Source organism: Ictidomys tridecemlineatus, chromosome 7, assembly GCF_052094955.1.
Source record: "Ictidomys tridecemlineatus isolate mIctTri1 chromosome 7, mIctTri1.hap1, whole genome shotgun sequence".
In the NCBI taxonomy this organism is placed as follows: domain Eukaryota; kingdom Metazoa; phylum Chordata; class Mammalia; order Rodentia; family Sciuridae; genus Ictidomys; species Ictidomys tridecemlineatus.
Window position 1 is genome coordinate 28,246,224 of NC_135483.1, and position 19,197 is coordinate 28,265,420.

Below are 19,197 nucleotides of genomic sequence, written 5' to 3' on the forward strand. Positions count from 1 at the left end.
TAGAGTCTGCTTTCAAAGTTCAGATGAGTAGAGTATGTGGGAGGAGCTTGGTGTGGAGCCAGCTTGCAAATGTTCTCTCTTCCACTAGATGGTAAATTCTTTGAAGCATAAGGAAGGCACATAAAGATGAGTAAGACCCAGTACTAACCCTTGGAATTTGTAACAAATAAGAAATAAAGATAAATAACCATGGTACAAGAGGAAGCATTACAATTTATAAAACAGTATGGGAATTCAAAACAAGAATACATATGCAATCAGGAAAGACTTCTTACTTCTAAACTGTTAGCACAAAGAAATGAATAAACTAAATACTTAAACTGTATTCATTCCTGACTTTCTCAACAAATTTAATGAATTAGTAATAAACACAGAGTCCCATTCATTCCAAACTCCAAGCAAACTTCAAACTCATTCGTGAGATATTTATTAAAATAACACATTTAGGGAAAAAAATCAATACAATGTATACATCATTACTGAAAACTGTATACCATCATACAAAAAAGGATTTTATTTTGGGAAACTGATTTCTAATTTATGGCAAGTTGTACTTTCAGAAATAAAACACAGAACAACACAATCTAATTCAACCTTAAAGGCTGGCATGCTGAGCAAGGAATGTTCTTATTCTTTGTAGGAGCTCCTTCTTTACACTGTCAGGTACCAGGGCTGAAACACAAAAACAAAAACATCAGAGTAAGATGATTCTTGTTAAAACATGTCAATTTGGGACGTGACATTTTATTCAAGATCACCAATAAAGGAATTTCATATATAACTCTCATGTTTCAATTAAAAAAAATAGAGATATCTGAAAAAAAAGTGAATACTTGTAATTCATTATTTTAATGAACTATTTAATACCTAAATACATTGCACATTGATAAAAAGAAAATTATTTAAACTAGCAGTGGAGGCCATTTTAAAATACACAGGCTGTCATATACTGATAAATTTGACTTATACACAACATCTCATACTTGGTCAAAATTACCACAAGCAAAGACACAAGACATAATGGCGAAACATTCTATTAAAAAAAAAAAAAAAACAACAACAAAACTGATTCTTCTACTACACAGATATTTTAAACTGATTAGGAAAAGATCAGAAGACTAACAAAAATGAGCAAAGAGATAAAAAGGAGAGACACTGTTCTTATGTAAGAAGGTCTCATTCTTAAGACAAGAAATGAAAATTAAAGCCACATTCAGACAGCATATCTTAACAATCAGATAGACCCAAACTCTAAGGTCAATAATAAGAGAAAGAAAGCCTTTTTTTTTTTTTTAGCTGGAGGAAGTATAAACTGGTACATGCTTTGGAAGGTAATTTGGCAATGTCTTATATAGAAATAATAAAGGCACATACTCTCTTGGCCCAGCAAAGATGCAAAAAACTGCAACAATAGTTACATGCTATATTTTTAACTTTCTGAATATTGACCTGTGTGACTGTTCTTAGAATATTAAACAAAACAAAAATTCAAAAGAGGCAATTAACTAAAACATAAAATAAAACTATTTGCTTGTGTTCAAGAGAAATAAAAAACTTCAGATAAATTTCAATATTTCCACATACAATTAAACAACTAAGTACATAAATCAAATAAGGGAAATACTTTTTATAAATTGTTGAAGTCTATCTCAGAAGACTACAAACTGAAAGTCCACTGGAAATGAAATCAATATATACATTAAAATATTTTTATTTAGAATTAAGATGACTGAAAACACATCATTTGCTTTGGGATAAGGTTTAATAATAAAGCAGCAGCTGGAAGGAGTTTTTTTAGGATAAGAAAAACTGTTGTAGTGGTTGTTGCATGCATCTATGTATGTATATAAAGTTCAGAAAACTGCATGTTGAAAAAGGTCAATTTCAGTGTATGCTAAAAAAAGTAAATGTCTGCTCCTGACAATTAAAGGAAGACTAAAAACAACAACAAAAAGAAACAATTTATTTTTACTCTACTTTTCTTTAATAATAAAAGAAATTCTCATTCTCTAGCAGGGAGTTGCTAGACAATGAAATATCCAAGATGCAAGTGGTGAATAACAGATACTCTAACCTGCATAACCAGTTCCTCAACAATGTTAACAGATTAAGTATAAATTACTGAAAACAGAAAAAGAAATTTGAGAAAATTATCTTAAAATATAAATTCACAAGGAAAACAATAATTTCTTTTTTCCATATTTCCCTGAGACACACTAGAAGAAAAAAAACATGTTTTCTAGCTGCAAATAGGCTTTAAGAAATGATTGAAAAGGATCATGGGATTTCATAGGTCCTCCTCAGGAGGGAATTAGTGTTCTGTGGTAATAATTTTAAACTTACTTACTTTTTACAATGAAATTATTGTTACTATTTCTATGTGAGAGAAAAAAAAACTTGTAGGTCATCTAATTTACCCGTTTCTACTTACAAATAAAAAATGCCACCAACTTTATCAAAATAAATGAAAAAAAAAAGGTAGTTAACATCTACAGTAACACATCATCAGTATTAATATAATGTTTCCTATCTTTCCCTTCTGTATGTAAACAAGGTACTTCAGAGAAAAATTAAGGAAAAGGTTGCTCTGAGTCTTAAATATGGATCACCTTGAACATGAAGTTGTGGAACTTCCAAATTCTTAATTAGACATTCAAGAAGACAGACCTTCATTTATTTTTAATAAGGAAAGAGCAGAACAAAGACTTAGAGGCTGGAGTAAAACTCTTGAATTATTAAATATTTAAGGGGAGACAGGCTATATCTCATAAAAGTTTGTAAATCCTAGCTTCAGATGATAATTGCCTCTGTAAAATCCCATATTTTGAAAACTGTCTTAACAATTCTATCAACTTATGTTGGTATACCATTTTAGAGCACTAAAAACATTTTACACCTATTATCTCATTTGTTATTTGAGATTGCGAGAAAGGCAGGTAGGCAATTTTAACACTTCCCTCATGAGGCAATGAAAACACCTACATGATTGTGGAAAGGGTACTTTCTCTTATAAAAAGAAAAAACATCTGAATTAGCAAAGAAAAAAATGTCTGCACCAGCACGTTTCCTTTGACATAGACTATACTCCTTACCTCTGCCTTTTGGAGTGATTTCAGCCACCAAGTCATCAACAGTAACGTGTTCTAGTCCTTTTTCTTTAATTACCTCTTATGCAAAAGCAAAAAACAAATCATATCATTTAAAATCATTATCTGTAAGAAAGATTTTCATAAGGAAGGGTTAAAATCATGTTTTTAGAGTATATATTGGTCTTAAAAAAATAAAAGAGGACACTTCTTTTCTAAAAAAATTTATAACATAAACACATTAAGTATTCTCCAGATTAAGAAGACAAGTCTGTTCAACTTTCAGCTAAATAACCTGTAACTTAACAAATAACTATAACAATTAGAATAAATTTGGAACTTAAAACAGAATAGATTTTATTTTACTATAATCATACTAGCTCTTATTTAAATATAACAGAGGAAATAAAACCTATTATGTGAGTCAAACTTGTAATTCCATAGCTAAAAATTAAAAGGTAGAACTACTTTGTTCCTTTGTTTTCTTAAGGCTGGGCCAAAAGAAATATAAGAGGGGATATGATTAACATCTACTGGATCCCCACTAGGTGCTTTACACCATTTAATATTCAGTTATATAGTGAACTAAGCATTTCTCTCACTTCAGAGGTGAGGCAATGGAGACTTAAAAATTAAGAAACTCAATCCACATAGCTGAAACCCAGCTCCAGTTTTTTAGCCACCAAAGTCTGGAATACTTTAAGTCAGTGCTTTTATTAACTTGCCTTCTTATAGTTAATGTGTAAACAGTTCCCATTATTTTTAATTGCAGAAACCATTATGAAACAATGGAGATTCATTAAAAATATCCAGAAATCAATTATGCCAAAAACTAAGCAAGAAAGAGGGTTCATCTTAGTGATATGTAATCTATCAGACAGTATCATCATCAATTTAACAATCTTCTCTTCTGTGTATTTTTTAAAAGTGTAATTCTTCAAGAACTTTTATGGTGAATTTTGTAAAAGAACACAAAGACAGGAGATATAATTCCTGTAAGTCTGCCAACTCTCAAGTGCTCAATTTATTATGAAGTAAAAACATATTAGGAATACTGTTCCTGAAAAACATATATATATATATATATATTTTCCTTCTTTTCAGTGCTGGGGATTGAACCCAGGATCTCATACTTGCTAGGCAAGTATTTGACCACTGAGGTACATCCTCAGCCCAGGAATCCATTTTGATGGCAGAGAAAACCTTGAGTGCTCATGCCTCACTTGTTTGAAGAGACACACAAAAAAATTCCTAAACATTTTTTACAATCAAGTCTATACATAGTTTTAAAAGAGGAAATCACTGCTGAAAAATTCAATTTTTTATTGTTTAAAATTATGCTTGAGCATTTGGACTTTAAAATACTGACTATACTTTTTTCCTAGTGAATCCCAAACCAACCCAGTTCAAAACAATTGAATCAGTTTATTTTCTAAGTTAAACTGATTACCTTTACAGTGTGCCTTCAACTGATCCTTCCAGCCACATTCAATTAATTTAGCTCTCAGCAACTCTTTGAGGCTGTTGGAAAAAAAGTGTTTTCAAAGTAAACAACAATGTACATCTTAGATAAGAATCTTTGAAACAAAGGTTCAACTACTCAACTAAAAATTCCCTAATTTTCAGTCCCAAAACGTTGTGGCCAAAATTCCATTCTATCACTGAATAGTTCTTTATATTTAGTCTTATACAAATCATTTAAACTCTAGGTCCTGCATTTTATTTGGGTCTCATTTAAATAAAGAGTAAAACTAAATGCAAAGGCAGGGTTATAACAGTTCTCAAGAAGTTCTACTCTTTTGTCTTCTTACGTATCCCATATCCACTTTGACACAGTATTGAACTTAGAGAAGATGTAGCTCTGAAAACTTCAAGTTCCAAAACCCACTCTATTACTACAAATTCTTATTCTTTAGCTCTCTTATTTCCCTGCTATATCTCCCTCTAACCTTACAGATTGGCCCCCAACACAATTTAATAACTCAGAAGCTCGCATGCATATCATAATTAGCAATATCTTCTTTTTTCTTAGTAGTAGAAAATGGTATACTAATGGCATCAGGAATGCTACAAAATATTTTATTATTTTTTGCCACATACCACTCTTAGAAATCCTCCAACTTCTCAGTTTAAATACGTCACATACCAAACCAGATTCTCTTTCCCTGCAAATTGCTTCTCTGTGAATATTCCTAGAGATCCACTAAGTGACATTTCCATTTGATCTTTTACTCTTTTTTAAATTATTGGTTGTTCAAAACATTACAAAGCTCTTGACATATCATATTTCATACATTTGATTCAAGTTGGTTTATGAACTCCCATTTTTACCCGGTATACAGACATCACATCGGTTACACATCCACTGTTTTACATATTGTCATACTAGTGTCTGATGTATTCTGTTGCCTTTCCTATCCTCTACTATCCCCCCTCAACTCCCATCTTCTCTCTCTACCCCATTTACTGTAATTCATTTCTCCCCCTTGTTTTTTTTTTCCCCTTTCCCCTCACTTCCTCTTATATGTAATTTTGTATAACAATGAGGGTCTCCTTCCATTTCCATGCAATTTCCCTTCTCTCTCACTTTCCCTCCCACCTCTCGTCCCTGTTTAATGTTCCTTCTCATGCTCTTCCTCCCTGCTCTGTTCTTAGTTGTTCTCCTTATATCAAAGAAGACATTTGGCATTTGTTTTTTAGGGATTGGCTAGCTTCACTTAGCATAATCTGCTCTAATGCCATCCTTTTCCCTGCAAATTTCATGATTTTGATCTTTTACTCTCAATAGAGCTAAAACCCAACTTTATATTTTCTCCTACTTCATCTTGCTTCCTTCTCAAAATAACTCCATTCTTTTGGTTCTTTGGGCTGAAAACTTTGGCAGCACCTTTTACTCAGATCCCTTATTAACGCTTCACATCCAATCCATGAGGATATCCTACAGGTTTTAGTTTTAAAATATATACCTAGAAGTCAAATGTCTATCACTATCTTCATCAATATCCTAGTTTAAATCACCATTTTTTCCTTTTGGACTGTTACCTAAGTTGTCTCCCTGCTTCTTTCATTGTGCACTTCACTATCTTGCACAGCTCAAAACCTTCCAGTGCCTTCACAATTTACCCAGAATGAACTCTAAGACTTGACTACAGCCTAAATGATTCTACATTATCTCTTTTCTTCCTCACCTAGCTTCTGCAGTCTCCTTAGCTTCCATGTATTTCTCAAAAATAGCAGGCAAGCTCATCTCAGGACCTTGGCTCTTGGAACTCCTCCACTTCCTCATATCCTTCTGATCTGTTGGCAGTGAAACGTTCTCTACCCAAAATATCACCTCCCCATGTTTATTTTCTGCTTTACTATTTTCATAGCACTCATCATTATCTGCCATATTACGCATGTATACTCCCTTTACAGGGTTAAGTTCCATAAAAGAACAGAATTCATTTTGTTGACTACTGTATCTCCGGCACCTTACAGAGTAGGCCATGTGATTGAAACTTGGAAACTAAGCTGCACAAATGAAAAAAACAAAAAACCCACATAATTTCCTCTACTTACTACTAGCTGTACTATCTTCTCAAGTTACCCATGGCACTGTTCTTGATGCCTCCTTCCTCATATAAAGAGCTGTTTCCACTTTTTTTTTAAAAAAATTTTAAGTTCTCCTTTCCATTTTTGCTGGTTTTTTTTTTTAACCCAATACAATCTTCTAAGTAATTTATCTGTTTTCTGTCTTGAATCTTCAAATCTATCCTTCACACAGAATACAATTTGTAAAGTGTAAATGTGATCTAATTATTTCCTTTCTTAAAATCTTTCAATAATTCCCATCATTCAAGTATAAAGTGAGCAATGAATGTTTTTGCAAATCAGAGCATCCATTTTCCTGACCTTTCTTTGATTAAAAACAAAACACTGCCATTCTCAGTATAAGAATCTGGCTAAGGGTCTGGTGATGGAATATGGCCTAGGCAAGGCTGATCATAACTTGCTTATTACCTAAGTAAGATAGTAATCAAGCTAGGTCCTGTGTTCAACAAGGCAGTCTGAGCAGTGATATGTAAGTTTGAACTGCTAATCTCTGCCACCTGTTTTAAGAATAAAGCCAACAATAGAGAAAAGCAGAGGTGAGAGAAGATACATCCTTGGCAATAATTTTTGCATGCCTAAATTTAGTGATATATGAAGTAACTTTAAACCATAGATATTTTAATTAGATGGGCTTATATGTTTCTATTGGTTAAGCCAGATTCTGAGTTTAGTTTCTGTTATTTTTAGCTGAAATAATTCTAACTTATACCAAATCCATACTTTTGTCCACTCTTGCAGCCACATGCTTTTATACTTTACATATAGCTTTCTCCTATAATTTTGTAGTACCCAGAGAATTAATCATGTTGTACCAAGCTCTGTGACTTTGCACATGCCATTAGAAGATAATATCCTCTCCTTTACTGGCTTAGAGAACTGATAATCCTTCTAACCCAGCATAAGCATCTTTTATTGTTTCTGTGAGATCTTACTCATCCCCTTAATCCCCAGGTAGAATTGAAAAAATTCCTCCTCTTCCATATACATATTTCTCTTTTAAACTTTATCATCTTGCTTCTAGGAGTCTTTATTGACTCCTTGGCCCCTTCTGTATATTTCTAAACCTGTTCCTTCTTCAAATATTTACTTAACCAAGTAGGTGTCAGTTATAGCATTAGATTCTGGGTATACAAAAGTGTTTTCGCTATCATGGAACTTGGATTATATTGAGAGCTAAGCACTAGTAAAGTAGGTAACTAGAACAGGATGTGATTAAATGATATGACAGAACAAAGTATTTGGGATTCCATAATTAGATTCCTTGAAGGAGCAATATTTAAAGTAATACATGAGAGATGAACTAGAATTTACTAAGAATGAACAGAAGAGAAATATTTCAAAGAAAAATATTTCACATGCTGCTCCAATGTGGCTCTATTATGTAGTCTTATGAAAACCTGGGTAACATTATGTCTTCAACTGTAGCTATCTTAGTATTTTTTTTCTTCCCCACTGTATTATACATTCTTTGAGAATCTATAATAATTTATATATTTATTTTTATAAAAATTTCTGGCTTCTACATTGCCTGTGTTGGTCCAAGTCTTGCAAGCAATGTTGCACCTAAATAAATTCTTACGGCTGTTAGGAATAGAAGTTTTTGATAATCTCAACTTTCTGTAATTCTTTTCACTGGCATATTTTGTTTGTTTCTTGATAATTAGATTCTTATAACATTATGTAACTATTAAAGATGGTATAATGTAATTTAATAACACAATCTATTACTTACCGTTCTCTTTCTCCAGTTTCTATTAACTTTTGGTTAATTGCTGCTCTCATCTGCGCATCTTTGTTCATCTTGCTAACCTGGACATCAACATATATGTTCAGATATAGAATATTTATAAAGCATTTTCTTCTAAATCCTCTGGGCAATCATCCTAACAGATTTAATATTCTATCAACTAGAAGGATGTTCGAGTGTATTACTTATATCATCATTCTAAATATAATTTACTTCATCCCAACTCATATTGATTATTCACTAAACAAGTTCCTTCCCCCGTATATCTTTTATTAATAACTATTATTTTTGGAACATTTATTAAACAATTAATTACCCAATACTCTGTGTATTTTTAAAAAATTACATTTAATTTCCCAACCTTATCATTACATATTAATATTTTTTATTTTACAGCTGAGAAAACTGAGGCACAGGAATAGAAAATAGTGAAAGCAAAATTTCAACTCAGGTACTTTGTTCCTAGAAGCTCCCAAACACTTTAACTGAACATTATAAATGACTGGATCATTTCTGCACCTTAACTGCATTCAAAATTTGAGGAAGCCATAATCTAAATATCAGTACAAGACAAAAAAGTATTAGTGAAAAATGAAACCATCAGATAAGATTCTAAGTGCTTTACTTTAGTCTTCACTAGGATTTAGAATTACAACTGCTACACTAGCTGTAGTCTATGTGTATTGTGTGTCTTATCAAATGCAGTATTCCCAGTGGGTTAAGTGGAAAACAAACCTCAAATTCTTATCTTAGAAAATTCTCAATTTTCAGCAAAAGCAGACAATCAAAACCAAAATGTGCAGAAAGGAGAGTGTGGTTAGGTTTTGGGGCCATCCAAAAGTTTCAATAAAACTTGGAATAAGCCAAAGCTTTCCTCAGCGAATTCTCACTAACTTGACACCACTTTTCCCGTCTCTCAATTCTTCTATATGAAAACTTACACTGGAAATGAGTTTTCAGTTGTTGTTGTTGCTGTTTAAAGGGGAACAGGGAAAAGGAAGACTTGAGAAAGAATCAAGAAATGTTTACTTTTGTAGTTGGAAGCTAACGTTTTCAAAATAACTACAAGGTCTAGTCAGTTACCATATCAGGAATACTTGATCTCGCCTTGGCCCCCTAAAATACGGATAGTGACCTTGGACAAGTCACTTAATTCCTAAAGGCCTCAGTTTTCTCACTGGTAAAACAAGGGCACTAGGGGATACCTCCCAGTTCAGACATTCTTTGGGAAAATAGAACAGGGCGGAGACAGCTGGAGAGGCGGGAGGGGAGGAGCCAGAAAACAAAGCGAGGACTGGCTTCAGGCCAACTCCAGAAGCACGCCCTGTCGGAGAGCCCTACAGGCCCGCGAGCGCGGGTCGGGGAAGCTAACGAAAGACAGCACATCGAAAGGAGCCTGGGCTGGGCCCGGGTCCCGGCCCTGAGGACCACGGGCATAGCTCACCACCATCACCGCGGGCGAGGGCCGTCCCTTCCCAGCGACGAAATGACCCTTGCGCTGACGACCGTTACCTACCACACTCTTCGGCTGCCCGGACTTAGACCCTCAGTAGCTCGGGCACCTAAGCACACAGAAAGCTAGAACACGCATTTCCGGGGCGGGGTCTCGCCACACTGCCTATAAAGTGAGAATTTAACTAGCGCGGGCCGCCTCCTGGTCGCTTAGCCCGCTGGGTAAGAGAGTCCAGGTCCTGCAGTTGAGCGGGCCTTAAGTCCCCGAGAAACTACAGAACCCAGCATGCAACAAGGGTCCGATTTCTCGCGCACACTACATTTCCCAAAAGGCAGTTGGCGCCGCAGTAGTTTCTGGGATGGGAACCACGCCGCTTCCCAGCCTCAGTTCCACGAGTGAAGCGCGGACCTTTCAACAAGAGCTTTATTAATTCCCACGCTTGGATCTTGGAAAGAGATGGAGGTGGCGGCTAATTGCTCCCTGCGGGTGAAGAGACCTCTGTTGGACCCCCGCTTCGAGGGTTACAAGCTCTCTCTCGAGCCACTGCCCTGTTACCAGCTGGAGCTTGACGCAGGTGGGAAGCTGTGGCGACCCCTCACACTCCCTTCCTTTCCTCTTTCGGCTGCCATCGGCCTGAGCCTTCCCGCGTTTTCTTTCTGTGTGTTAGGGCAAGCAGAACAACATGGCCTTCGTTACTGCCCGTCGCGCTGGGGTGCACACAGGGTGGTTGCCTCTGGATAACGATGCCCTTCAGCCCCGTGAAAACCGCTTAGGTGTGGCTCTTCAAAAGCGGGACCCTGGGCCCGCCCTCGACCCGGAGGTGGGGCACACGGGTGATGCCTGGGCTCGGACCGCCAGTCCACCCCTCTGGCCCTGCCGTGGGGAAAGCTCGGGACGTTCTCTGGACGTTGTCTGTCAACGTGTTAGCTGAGAAGCCACACCTCCTTGGAAAAACCCCAACGCCTGTTTTCCTTTGACGCAGAGCCATTTCTTAGAGGAGAAACTACATACCTGTCAGAGCATTTTCAGTTTCCCAGGTCCTGGCACACCGAAGACTGTCGTAGAAAAAAATATCGCTAGACATTTTTTGAAGAAAGATGATTTTGCAATCACACTGCTGATTGCTTTGTTTTAGTAACCACATTGCTACTAACTGTTAGTAGCTGGCCAGAACGTTTTCATTGTAAAAAGTACATTTACGTTGATGATAGAGCCCGGAGGTTTGCCCATTTTTTAACACACTTCTGATTCTGGTGCAGGTTGTCAGTGAGTGGATCACACTAAGAGAAATACGGGTCCAGAGTTAATTAATAGACTTTATAGTATCAAAGAAGTGTTTGTTTATCCGTTTATTAAATTCAGAAACATCTATAGAGGGCCTGTTCTGTTACATGCCAATGTTATCAAGATGAATAGGACACAGTCCATAAGTGGATAACGTAACTATTATTTCGTTAGGAAGAAAATGCCAAATAAGTATAAAATAATGTGGGAAGGCAGTGATGGATATGTGTATAAAATACAATGGTAATTCTTGAATAACTAGCCTGTGGATCTGGGCCAGCTTTCTGGAGAAGTTGATATCTAAGTTGTGCTATAAAGAATATAGGTTAACCAGTATGAGAGAAGATACGCTTGATTTTTCGTTTCCTTTTCTGCCTTCCTCCCACCCCATTTTCAGTCTCTGTTTCCTAGTCAGTAAATAGTACTACCATATTTTGTGAGCTGATACATTAGGGAAAAAAAAAAAAACTAAAAAAAAAAAACCCAAAAGCACTTATTGTTGCTGACAAATTGATTGTTACTGACAAATTCATAGATTGCCTACCTACTTGATTCTTCTACTCCTGGATGGGCTCATTCATGCATTCTTGTTCAGTTATGGGTCTGCTAGGCAACTGTGCTCATCATGACTGGATTTTTTTCATCTATTTGGGTGTTCTTTGCCATTGACTGATTTAAGATTCTTTCAGATGACCTTTGCTTAACTCTCCTTGTGGTCTGTCATCCTTCTGCAGGCTAGCTCAGGCTCTTTGGAGGATGTGAGTAGCAGTGCATAAGTGCTTTTTTCAGGCTGCTCCTTGCAACAAGTTTTTTGCTCCACTGGTCAAAGCAAATCAAATAATCAAGTCTGGAGTCCGTCAGTGTGGGAAGGTCATAAAGAAGGCGTAGATGCAGGGAGGCATAAAAATTGTGACTGTTAATTTCGTCTGTATAGTTATTTATGTTTGAGTATTTCTTTGTGAAGTCCTCAGTTCAACTTGTCAGCAAGTGCCCTAAACTCCTGATTTTTACTTCTCCATGTTTCCTAGTCCAAATCGTTGTTTTCACTTTCCTAAAATATAGTAGTTTTCTGACTAGCCTTCTTGCTTTCACTTTAGAGATCCTTCATTTCATTCTCCATAAATCAGTAATTATTGTAGTTCTAGATTCTATATTGGATGGATGTTTCCTCCACTAGACTTTGAATTCCATGATATTTCTCTTTTATTCACTACTTTGTTTTAGTTCTTGGCACATAGTAGGTACTCAATAAGTTGAATGAATGAAGTTGTTGAGGACATTCCATTTGTGGAAAAACATGAGCTAAAAGGAAAAGAAGATCAGTAGGCCATATGCAGAATGCTGTTGCAGTCCTATATTGGTGAAAAATTTTGCAAAAAGAGGAGTTAGACTGATGAGGGCACTATTCATCTTTTGGACTTTATCCTTTGCTTCCCAGACTTTTTCATGTGCAATTGCAATAAAAGATAAAGTTCAGTTGTCATAGTTTGGCCAGCATTTTAATTTGCTAAGTGGAAATGCACTTTTGCTTTACTGGTTAAATCAAATAAAATAATTAAACCTAAAGTCAGTGTGGGATATTGTAACATTAAAAAGTCAGGAATTGAAATATCGCAATAAATGATACTCCAAAGTGAAAACATTTAAGCTGGCTGGGGTGGTGAATGGCTGTAATCCCCAGCAATTGAAATTGAGGTAGGAGGATCGCAAGTTCCAGGCTAGCCTGGGCAACTTAGTGAGACCCTGTCTGAAAATAAATATAAAGGGCTGGAGATGTAGCTTAGTGGTAAAGACCCCCTGGGTTCAATCCCCACTGCCTAAATAAATGAATAAATTAATTTACTTTATTAAAATCACACTGTCTCCCCTCGCCCATATTTCACAATTTTGTCTTAGATTCTGTGTTTAGAAGGCAAAACCAGAGGTAATGTGGTGCGTTTGAGGGTTTTTAAGTATAAAGGGAAATGAGCAAATTTGGTGGTTAAATCATTTACCCTATGGCTCTGTAGTTATTTAGAAGACCAGAGGAATGGAGACAACTGTCTGAAGGCTTTTATGAATTACTTGAGAACAAAAGAAACACAACAACAAAAACAGAACAAAAAAAGGAGAGGTTGATTCTTTACAAAGTATCATTTCTAGAGATAGTTAAGGTATAATTGAGGAGCTCCTGATAATTTGATTTTTTTATCCTAACCCAAGGAGTTTAATTTAGCAAACCTTTCGTTGCACTCTTTGGGTGTGTGAAATACCGTTTAAGATATGAGGATGTAGATGTGGTTTCTGGTCTCAAAGAGCTTGGCTAACAGGCTTATTTTCTTGTCTTAATATTATTAAATTGTTCTAGAACTACCCCTGCAACATAAACAGTGTTACTTTGTCTTTTTCCATTCCAAAAAACTAAGTAAAAGATGTTGAGAAGTGGGAAGGAAGGGGGAAGTGCTGGGGAGTCACATTGGCCAAATTATATTGTTAGATTGTGTACATGTATAAATATGTAACAATAAATCTCACCATTATATATAACTATAAAGCACCAATTTAAAAAGAAAAAAAACATGGAAAGAAAAAAAACCTAAGCAAAAAATTTGTTTCCTAAAATTGTCATTGTCTTTGATCCATGTCTGAGTATTTACCCTATAGACATCCTTTCCCTAGAATCTTATTTAGTAGATCTTTTTATGTTTCCCCTTATAGTTCACCTAATTAATTTGTACTTTATTCTTTTACTTCTTCTTCAGGGATTCCTTTCTGGACTACATATTTAGAGTCCATACTGTAAAATCTGTACAAGTTAGAATCTCTTCTGTTCTGTACTTTCCAGTAGTACCCCGTGCTTCATAGACACTTTGCAGCATTCAGTGTCTGCTTTTGTGCCAAGAGTCTTGGTTCTGTATTGTGTCTATCTTTTTCAGTGCTTTATCTGTAGAGCTGGAGGTTGCTTGGTTGAATAGTGGATGATTTTGTATCACTTGCACATTAAACAGGTTTATTGAGATATAGTTAACAATAAACTGCATATATTTAAAATGTACAATTTAGCAACTTTTGGCATGGATACACCCATAATCAAGATGATAAACTTAGCTATCATCCTCAAAGTTTCTTTGTACCTTCTCTAACTATACACCTATCCCTCTGCTCTTCCCATATTCCTCCCATCCCCAAGCAACTATTGATATGTTTTGTGACAATATAAATTAATATGATTTTTCTAGAATTTTATATAACTGGAATTATATACGGTGTACTATGTCCCCACTCCCCATACCACTCCTGTCTGGCTTCTTTTACTCAGCACGATTATTTTGAAATCACCCTTGTTGCAAGAGAAGGGTATTAGAATTTATGCCTATGATTGTGGATTTCTCTATGTGTCCTTGGAGGTTTATAAATTTTTTGTTATATTTTTTAGAGGGGTATCAGGCATTGAACCTAGGGGTACTTGCTTAACCATTGAGCAACATACTAGCCCTGTTTATTTGTATTTATTTTTTTGAGACACTAAGTTGCTTAAGACCTTGCTTAGTTACTGAGGCTGGCCTTAAACTTGTGATCCTCCTGCCTCGGCTTCCAGAGCTGTTGATTACAGGTGTATGCCACCCCACCTGGCTAATTGTTACCATTTTTTGCATGATATATATTGAAACTTTGTTGCCAGCTTCATAAACATTAATATATTCTCTTGATAAATTGACCCCTTTATCATTATGAAATAACCTTTATCCCTAGCAAGATTTTTTTAGTTTTTTGCTCTGAGGTCTGTCTGATATTAGTCACCCCAGCTTTCTTTTGATTAATTATGCCATAGTATGTATGTGTGAGTGTATGTGTATATATGCATATGTATACACACATACATATATACTTGTATTTTAATTTCCTTTGTTGGGGCTATCAGCTGTACTTTTTTATTATTTTAATAATCACTTTAGGATGTATATTGGTTACATTTCGATGATAGTATATTATTTACCATGTATTGTAAGAACTTTATACTTTTATACCATTTCTTCCTGGCCTTCGAGCTATTGTCATGAATTTTAGTCTTATATGTTATTGTATATTTCACAATATATTATTTTTATTTAAATAATTATCTCTTAAAGAAATTTAAATAAGAAAAAAATCTTGTATTTACTTACAGTTGTTACTTCTGGTGTTCTTTCATTTATCCATATTTTTGTCTATTGCAATTTTCCTTCTGCATGAATGAATTTAATTGTTTCTTACAATCTGGTAATTAATTCTTTCCATGTTTTAGTATGGAAGGATCTATATTTTGCTTTGATTCTTCCAAAGATATTTTTGCCACATATAGAATTCTAAGTTGACAATTTTTCTTCTTTAATTTTGTAAAGATTTTTCCCTGTAGTCTTCTTGCTTGTTTTGTAACTGATGAGAAATCTGACATTATCCTGTCTTTGTTGCTCTGTACATAGCATACATTTTTTTCTCTGGCTGCTTTTAAGATTTTTCTATTTTACATTGGTTTTGAGCAGTTCAATAATTATATGTGCCTAGGTGTGGTTTTCTTCATGATTCTTATTCTTGGGGTTTGCTGACCTATAAACTCTGAGTTCATAATTTTCTTCCAAATTTTTCTCTTGTTCTCTCCTTTGAGAACTTCATTTACCTATTCTGGAAGTTCATCATTACCCCCCTTTTATTCTGCATTATTTTTTCTCTTTTTTAACTCTCTTTTTTAAGTCTGATTTAAAATTTTTTTATATCTTTTATGCCCCTGCTTATGATTTTAAACATATGAAATATACTTGTAATAACTGTTTTAATGTGCTACTCTGCTAATTATACCCTTTATGTCAGTTATGTATTAGCTTCTATTGATTGGTGATTCTCCTCATTATGGGCTTGTTTTCCTTTCCTTTTCTGCTTTGATTGGGTATCAGAAATTGTGAATTTACCTTATTGGATACAGGGTATTTTTGTATTCTCATAATCTTTTTTTCTGGGTTTTATTTTAGCTGCTTGGAAGCAGGTTAATTCCATTGAATCTTGCTTTTAAGATTTGATAGTCTGGTTTAGTCTAGGGCTAACTATTCCCCACTATGGAAGCAAGGCTTGCTGTGTACTCTGCCCAGTAGCCCACAAATTAGGAGTGTTTTCATTCTTCCTGTTTGGCCTAGTCACTCTGCAGTCTTGTGTGTGTGAATGTCCAGTACCTTTCCCCATAGTCTTTCAGATGGTTCTTTCCTTGGTTTGGGGTTGGCTCCTCCAAACACATGCTGAGTTCTTCAGGGAGACCTCTGCAGATCTCTGGGGTTTGCCTCTCTGTTTGCTACTCTGACTAATCAACTGTAACTTCCATGGTTTCTCCAGACTTTCAAATCAGTCTGCCTCACTTTCCCATTTTTTATTCCTTGGTCTGGAAACTTCACAAAACTTTGTAGACTGGGGCAGTGATAGGGTTCACCTCATGTGTTTTGGGTTTCTTAGTGATCATTTTTCTATGTTACCAGATGCCTAGTATCTTGGAAACTCTTGTTTCATGTAATCATGTCTGATTTATTTTATTTTTTCTTATTAGTTATTTCTGATGGAAAAACAGAATTGCTTCCTATTCCATTTTGACTACAAACAAAATTGTTCAATATATATTTTTAAGTGAAAACATAATTTCTCTAGTAGAGTTTACTATAAAACTCCTGTCTACACTCTGTAGGAAATTATGGGGAAGATAGCCAGATAAATGTGTTATGATCCCAGAAGCATTTTATAAAATAGTTTCATGGGAGCAGTACTCCTGACTTACGTCCTGCCCTGTTTTTGTTATATTGTTGTAAGCCTTGCTTTAGAACTCATTATACACACTCATAACTTTTATCTTTTTATATTTTCATACACAAGTAGCAAAATAAGCAAATAGAAGAAGACAGTTAATTCGTTGAGTTGATTTTAGAAGGTGAGTGGTTCAAGAAGTGACCTTTATAGGTTATTATTCTTTGCTTCTCCAACACTACTTTTTAAAAACTAATGTGTTTAGATAAATATTAGGTTACATCATATTTAATTGATGTCAAAAATTGGAAATTTTATGTAGTTTAACATAATAATATACTTTGAGAGTTCAAGAAACAGTAGTGGACACCATCCTTAGCACCATTAGCAAAAGAGTTGAATCTGTTTTACTTGAAAACAGCTAGGGATGTGGCTCAGTGGGTAAGCACCCCTGGGTTCAATCTCAGGTACCAAAAAACTACTGCACTGAATTCTTTATAAAAAGGGTTTCTCTTCAACCATTTCAAAGATCCCAACAAAATAGAGGTTCCCTGCCTCTTTCTTTCTTGGGAAGGCTCTACAAAAGAGCTTGCTGGTGGTTAAGCTTTGTCACATTCTGGACACTGCTTTTCTCCTTTCGCTTGTTCTGCCTCCCATCTTTATACTCAAGAAGATTGATGTGATAAATGTAGTTACAACTTTTTATTTCTCATTTAGGGCTAGAGAAGCAGTCTTTTTCTGCATACTAAGAGAGTTTTATAAACTAGTAAGCATGCCCTGTGCTGCTTGCTTCTGTGTCACAATAACTTACATAGATTATCTTATTGAAATGCAACAACCAACTCCTGTTATATCAAGGTCTTTTAACTGGTTTTCTAGAGATAAATGTGTTTGCAACTGAGATATAGTAAGGCAAAAGGCTAAGAAACTTCTGACCTGTTCATGATTATTGAGGGCTCTTTGCTCCCATAGGGAGAAAATGTATTTGTTATATTGTTGTTTAATGTTACTTTTTTGGGCTGTTACATTTTCATGGACATTTCCAGTGTTTCATCCACACAGTGGTCCTAAAAAAATGGATAATTATTTCCTTCCTAATCCATAGAATGTATATTTGTTAACCATTCCTTGCAAGTTCACACTTCCTCAAGTGAAACAGCTAGTTTCCTCAACTTCTGTCAAGTCTTTCAAAATTATAATTTCACATTTGTCGTGTTCCTAATGGGTCTTCCTGAATTTATCCCTGTTTTGCTCCAGTCTGTTTTCCACATTATTTCCACCTATAAAGGTCACTTCTTGAACCACTCACCTTCTAAAATCAACCCAACAAATTAACTGTCTTTTTCTATTTGCTTAGTTTGCTATTTGTGTATGAAGATATAAAAAGATAAAAGTTCGAGTGTGTATAATAAGCATTATAAGCACTCTCTTAAAAACTCACATCTGAACTTTACTCTCCTGCTAAACAACCTAATGAATTCTTATTACACTTTATTATCAATAAAGAAATAAAGACAAGGACTTTCACAGTCTAACTCCTCCTGCCTAGTTCTCTAACTTCATTCATCTCTAGCCATTCTTTGTAAGGGTTCTTTTTGTTCTGTATATAGCAGTATGTCCTTCGTTTGGTTCTTTGAACATAGGGTTTTACTCCTACTTTTCTTGCTTAGAGTACAGAGTTATATGTGGATGTATGAGTATGTTTCTTCTTAATTCTTACTTTCCTTTTATGTCTTGGCTTAATCCTTGAAAAACTTTCATTAGTCTCCCAAGTAAAACTCACTACTTTTTGTGTTCTTTAGTAACTGGTAATTTTTCTTTATAACATCACAGTTTAATATATAAAATTATGATGTAAAAATTATGTAAGATTTATGTAACTGAGTACTGTCCATTTCTTCACTTAATTGTAAGTGCTAAGAAGATACTATGTACTCTTTGCTCCTCACTGTATCTATTAAAATACTTTCTAGATAAATGATTGAATAAGTGTAAGTTAGCCAGGATTCAAATCAGGTATTAGAAGCAGGAAAGGTAAGTAAGTATTCTGCGAGAAGAAAATAGTTGTGATTAGAATATAGTAAAGCATATACTTTATATCAAGATAATATATTGGCCCATCATAGTCCACTTACATATTTTCTATTGCAGAAATTAATTACAGGTCCTGGGCAGTATTGAGCTGTAAGCATGGAGAGGCAAGTGGGAGCTTGAGAGGAAGAGAACATGTTTGTCAGATTTAAAATGAGGGAGGCAGCTAATGATTTAGAGAAGAATGCCCTTTTCTGTAAGTA

At 35.1% G+C, this 19,197-nt stretch overlaps 2 protein-coding genes across 4 annotated transcripts in view; one reads left to right on the forward strand and one right to left on the reverse strand.

Moving 5' to 3' along the window:
* Nucleotides 1-404: 404 nt before the first annotated feature.
* Nucleotides 405-10,091, reverse strand: Eny2 (ENY2 transcription and export complex 2 subunit). Of its 2 annotated transcripts, none has more exons than XM_005316244.5 (5): nucleotides 9,944-10,091; nucleotides 8,413-8,489; nucleotides 4,537-4,607; nucleotides 3,093-3,167; nucleotides 405-672 (listed from the first exon to the last, which is right to left on the reverse strand). In XM_005316244.5, exons 2-5 carry the CDS (start codon nucleotides 8,478-8,480, stop codon nucleotides 596-598), a joined length of 291 nt encoding a protein of 96 aa, XP_005316301.1. In that variant the 5' UTR covers nucleotides 8,481-8,489; nucleotides 9,944-10,091; the 3' UTR covers nucleotides 405-595. The 2 variants fall into 2 exon arrangements, with proteins under 2 accessions (XP_005316301.1, XP_005316300.1); XM_005316243.5 differs by having other exon boundaries at nucleotides 9,872-10,029.
* Nucleotides 10,092-10,212: 121 nt separating this feature from the next.
* The window catches only part of Nudcd1 (NudC domain containing 1), a 61,547-nt gene continuing 52,562 nt past the window's right edge, over nucleotides 10,213-19,197 (forward strand). For both annotated transcript variants that reach the window (XM_005316240.5, XM_005316241.4), the window contains exon 1: nucleotides 10,213-10,454. In XM_005316240.5, coding sequence (XP_005316297.1) covers nucleotides 10,337-10,454 — 118 coding nt within the window. In that variant the 5' untranslated portion in view covers nucleotides 10,213-10,336. The remainder of the gene's footprint in view (nucleotides 10,455-19,197) is intronic.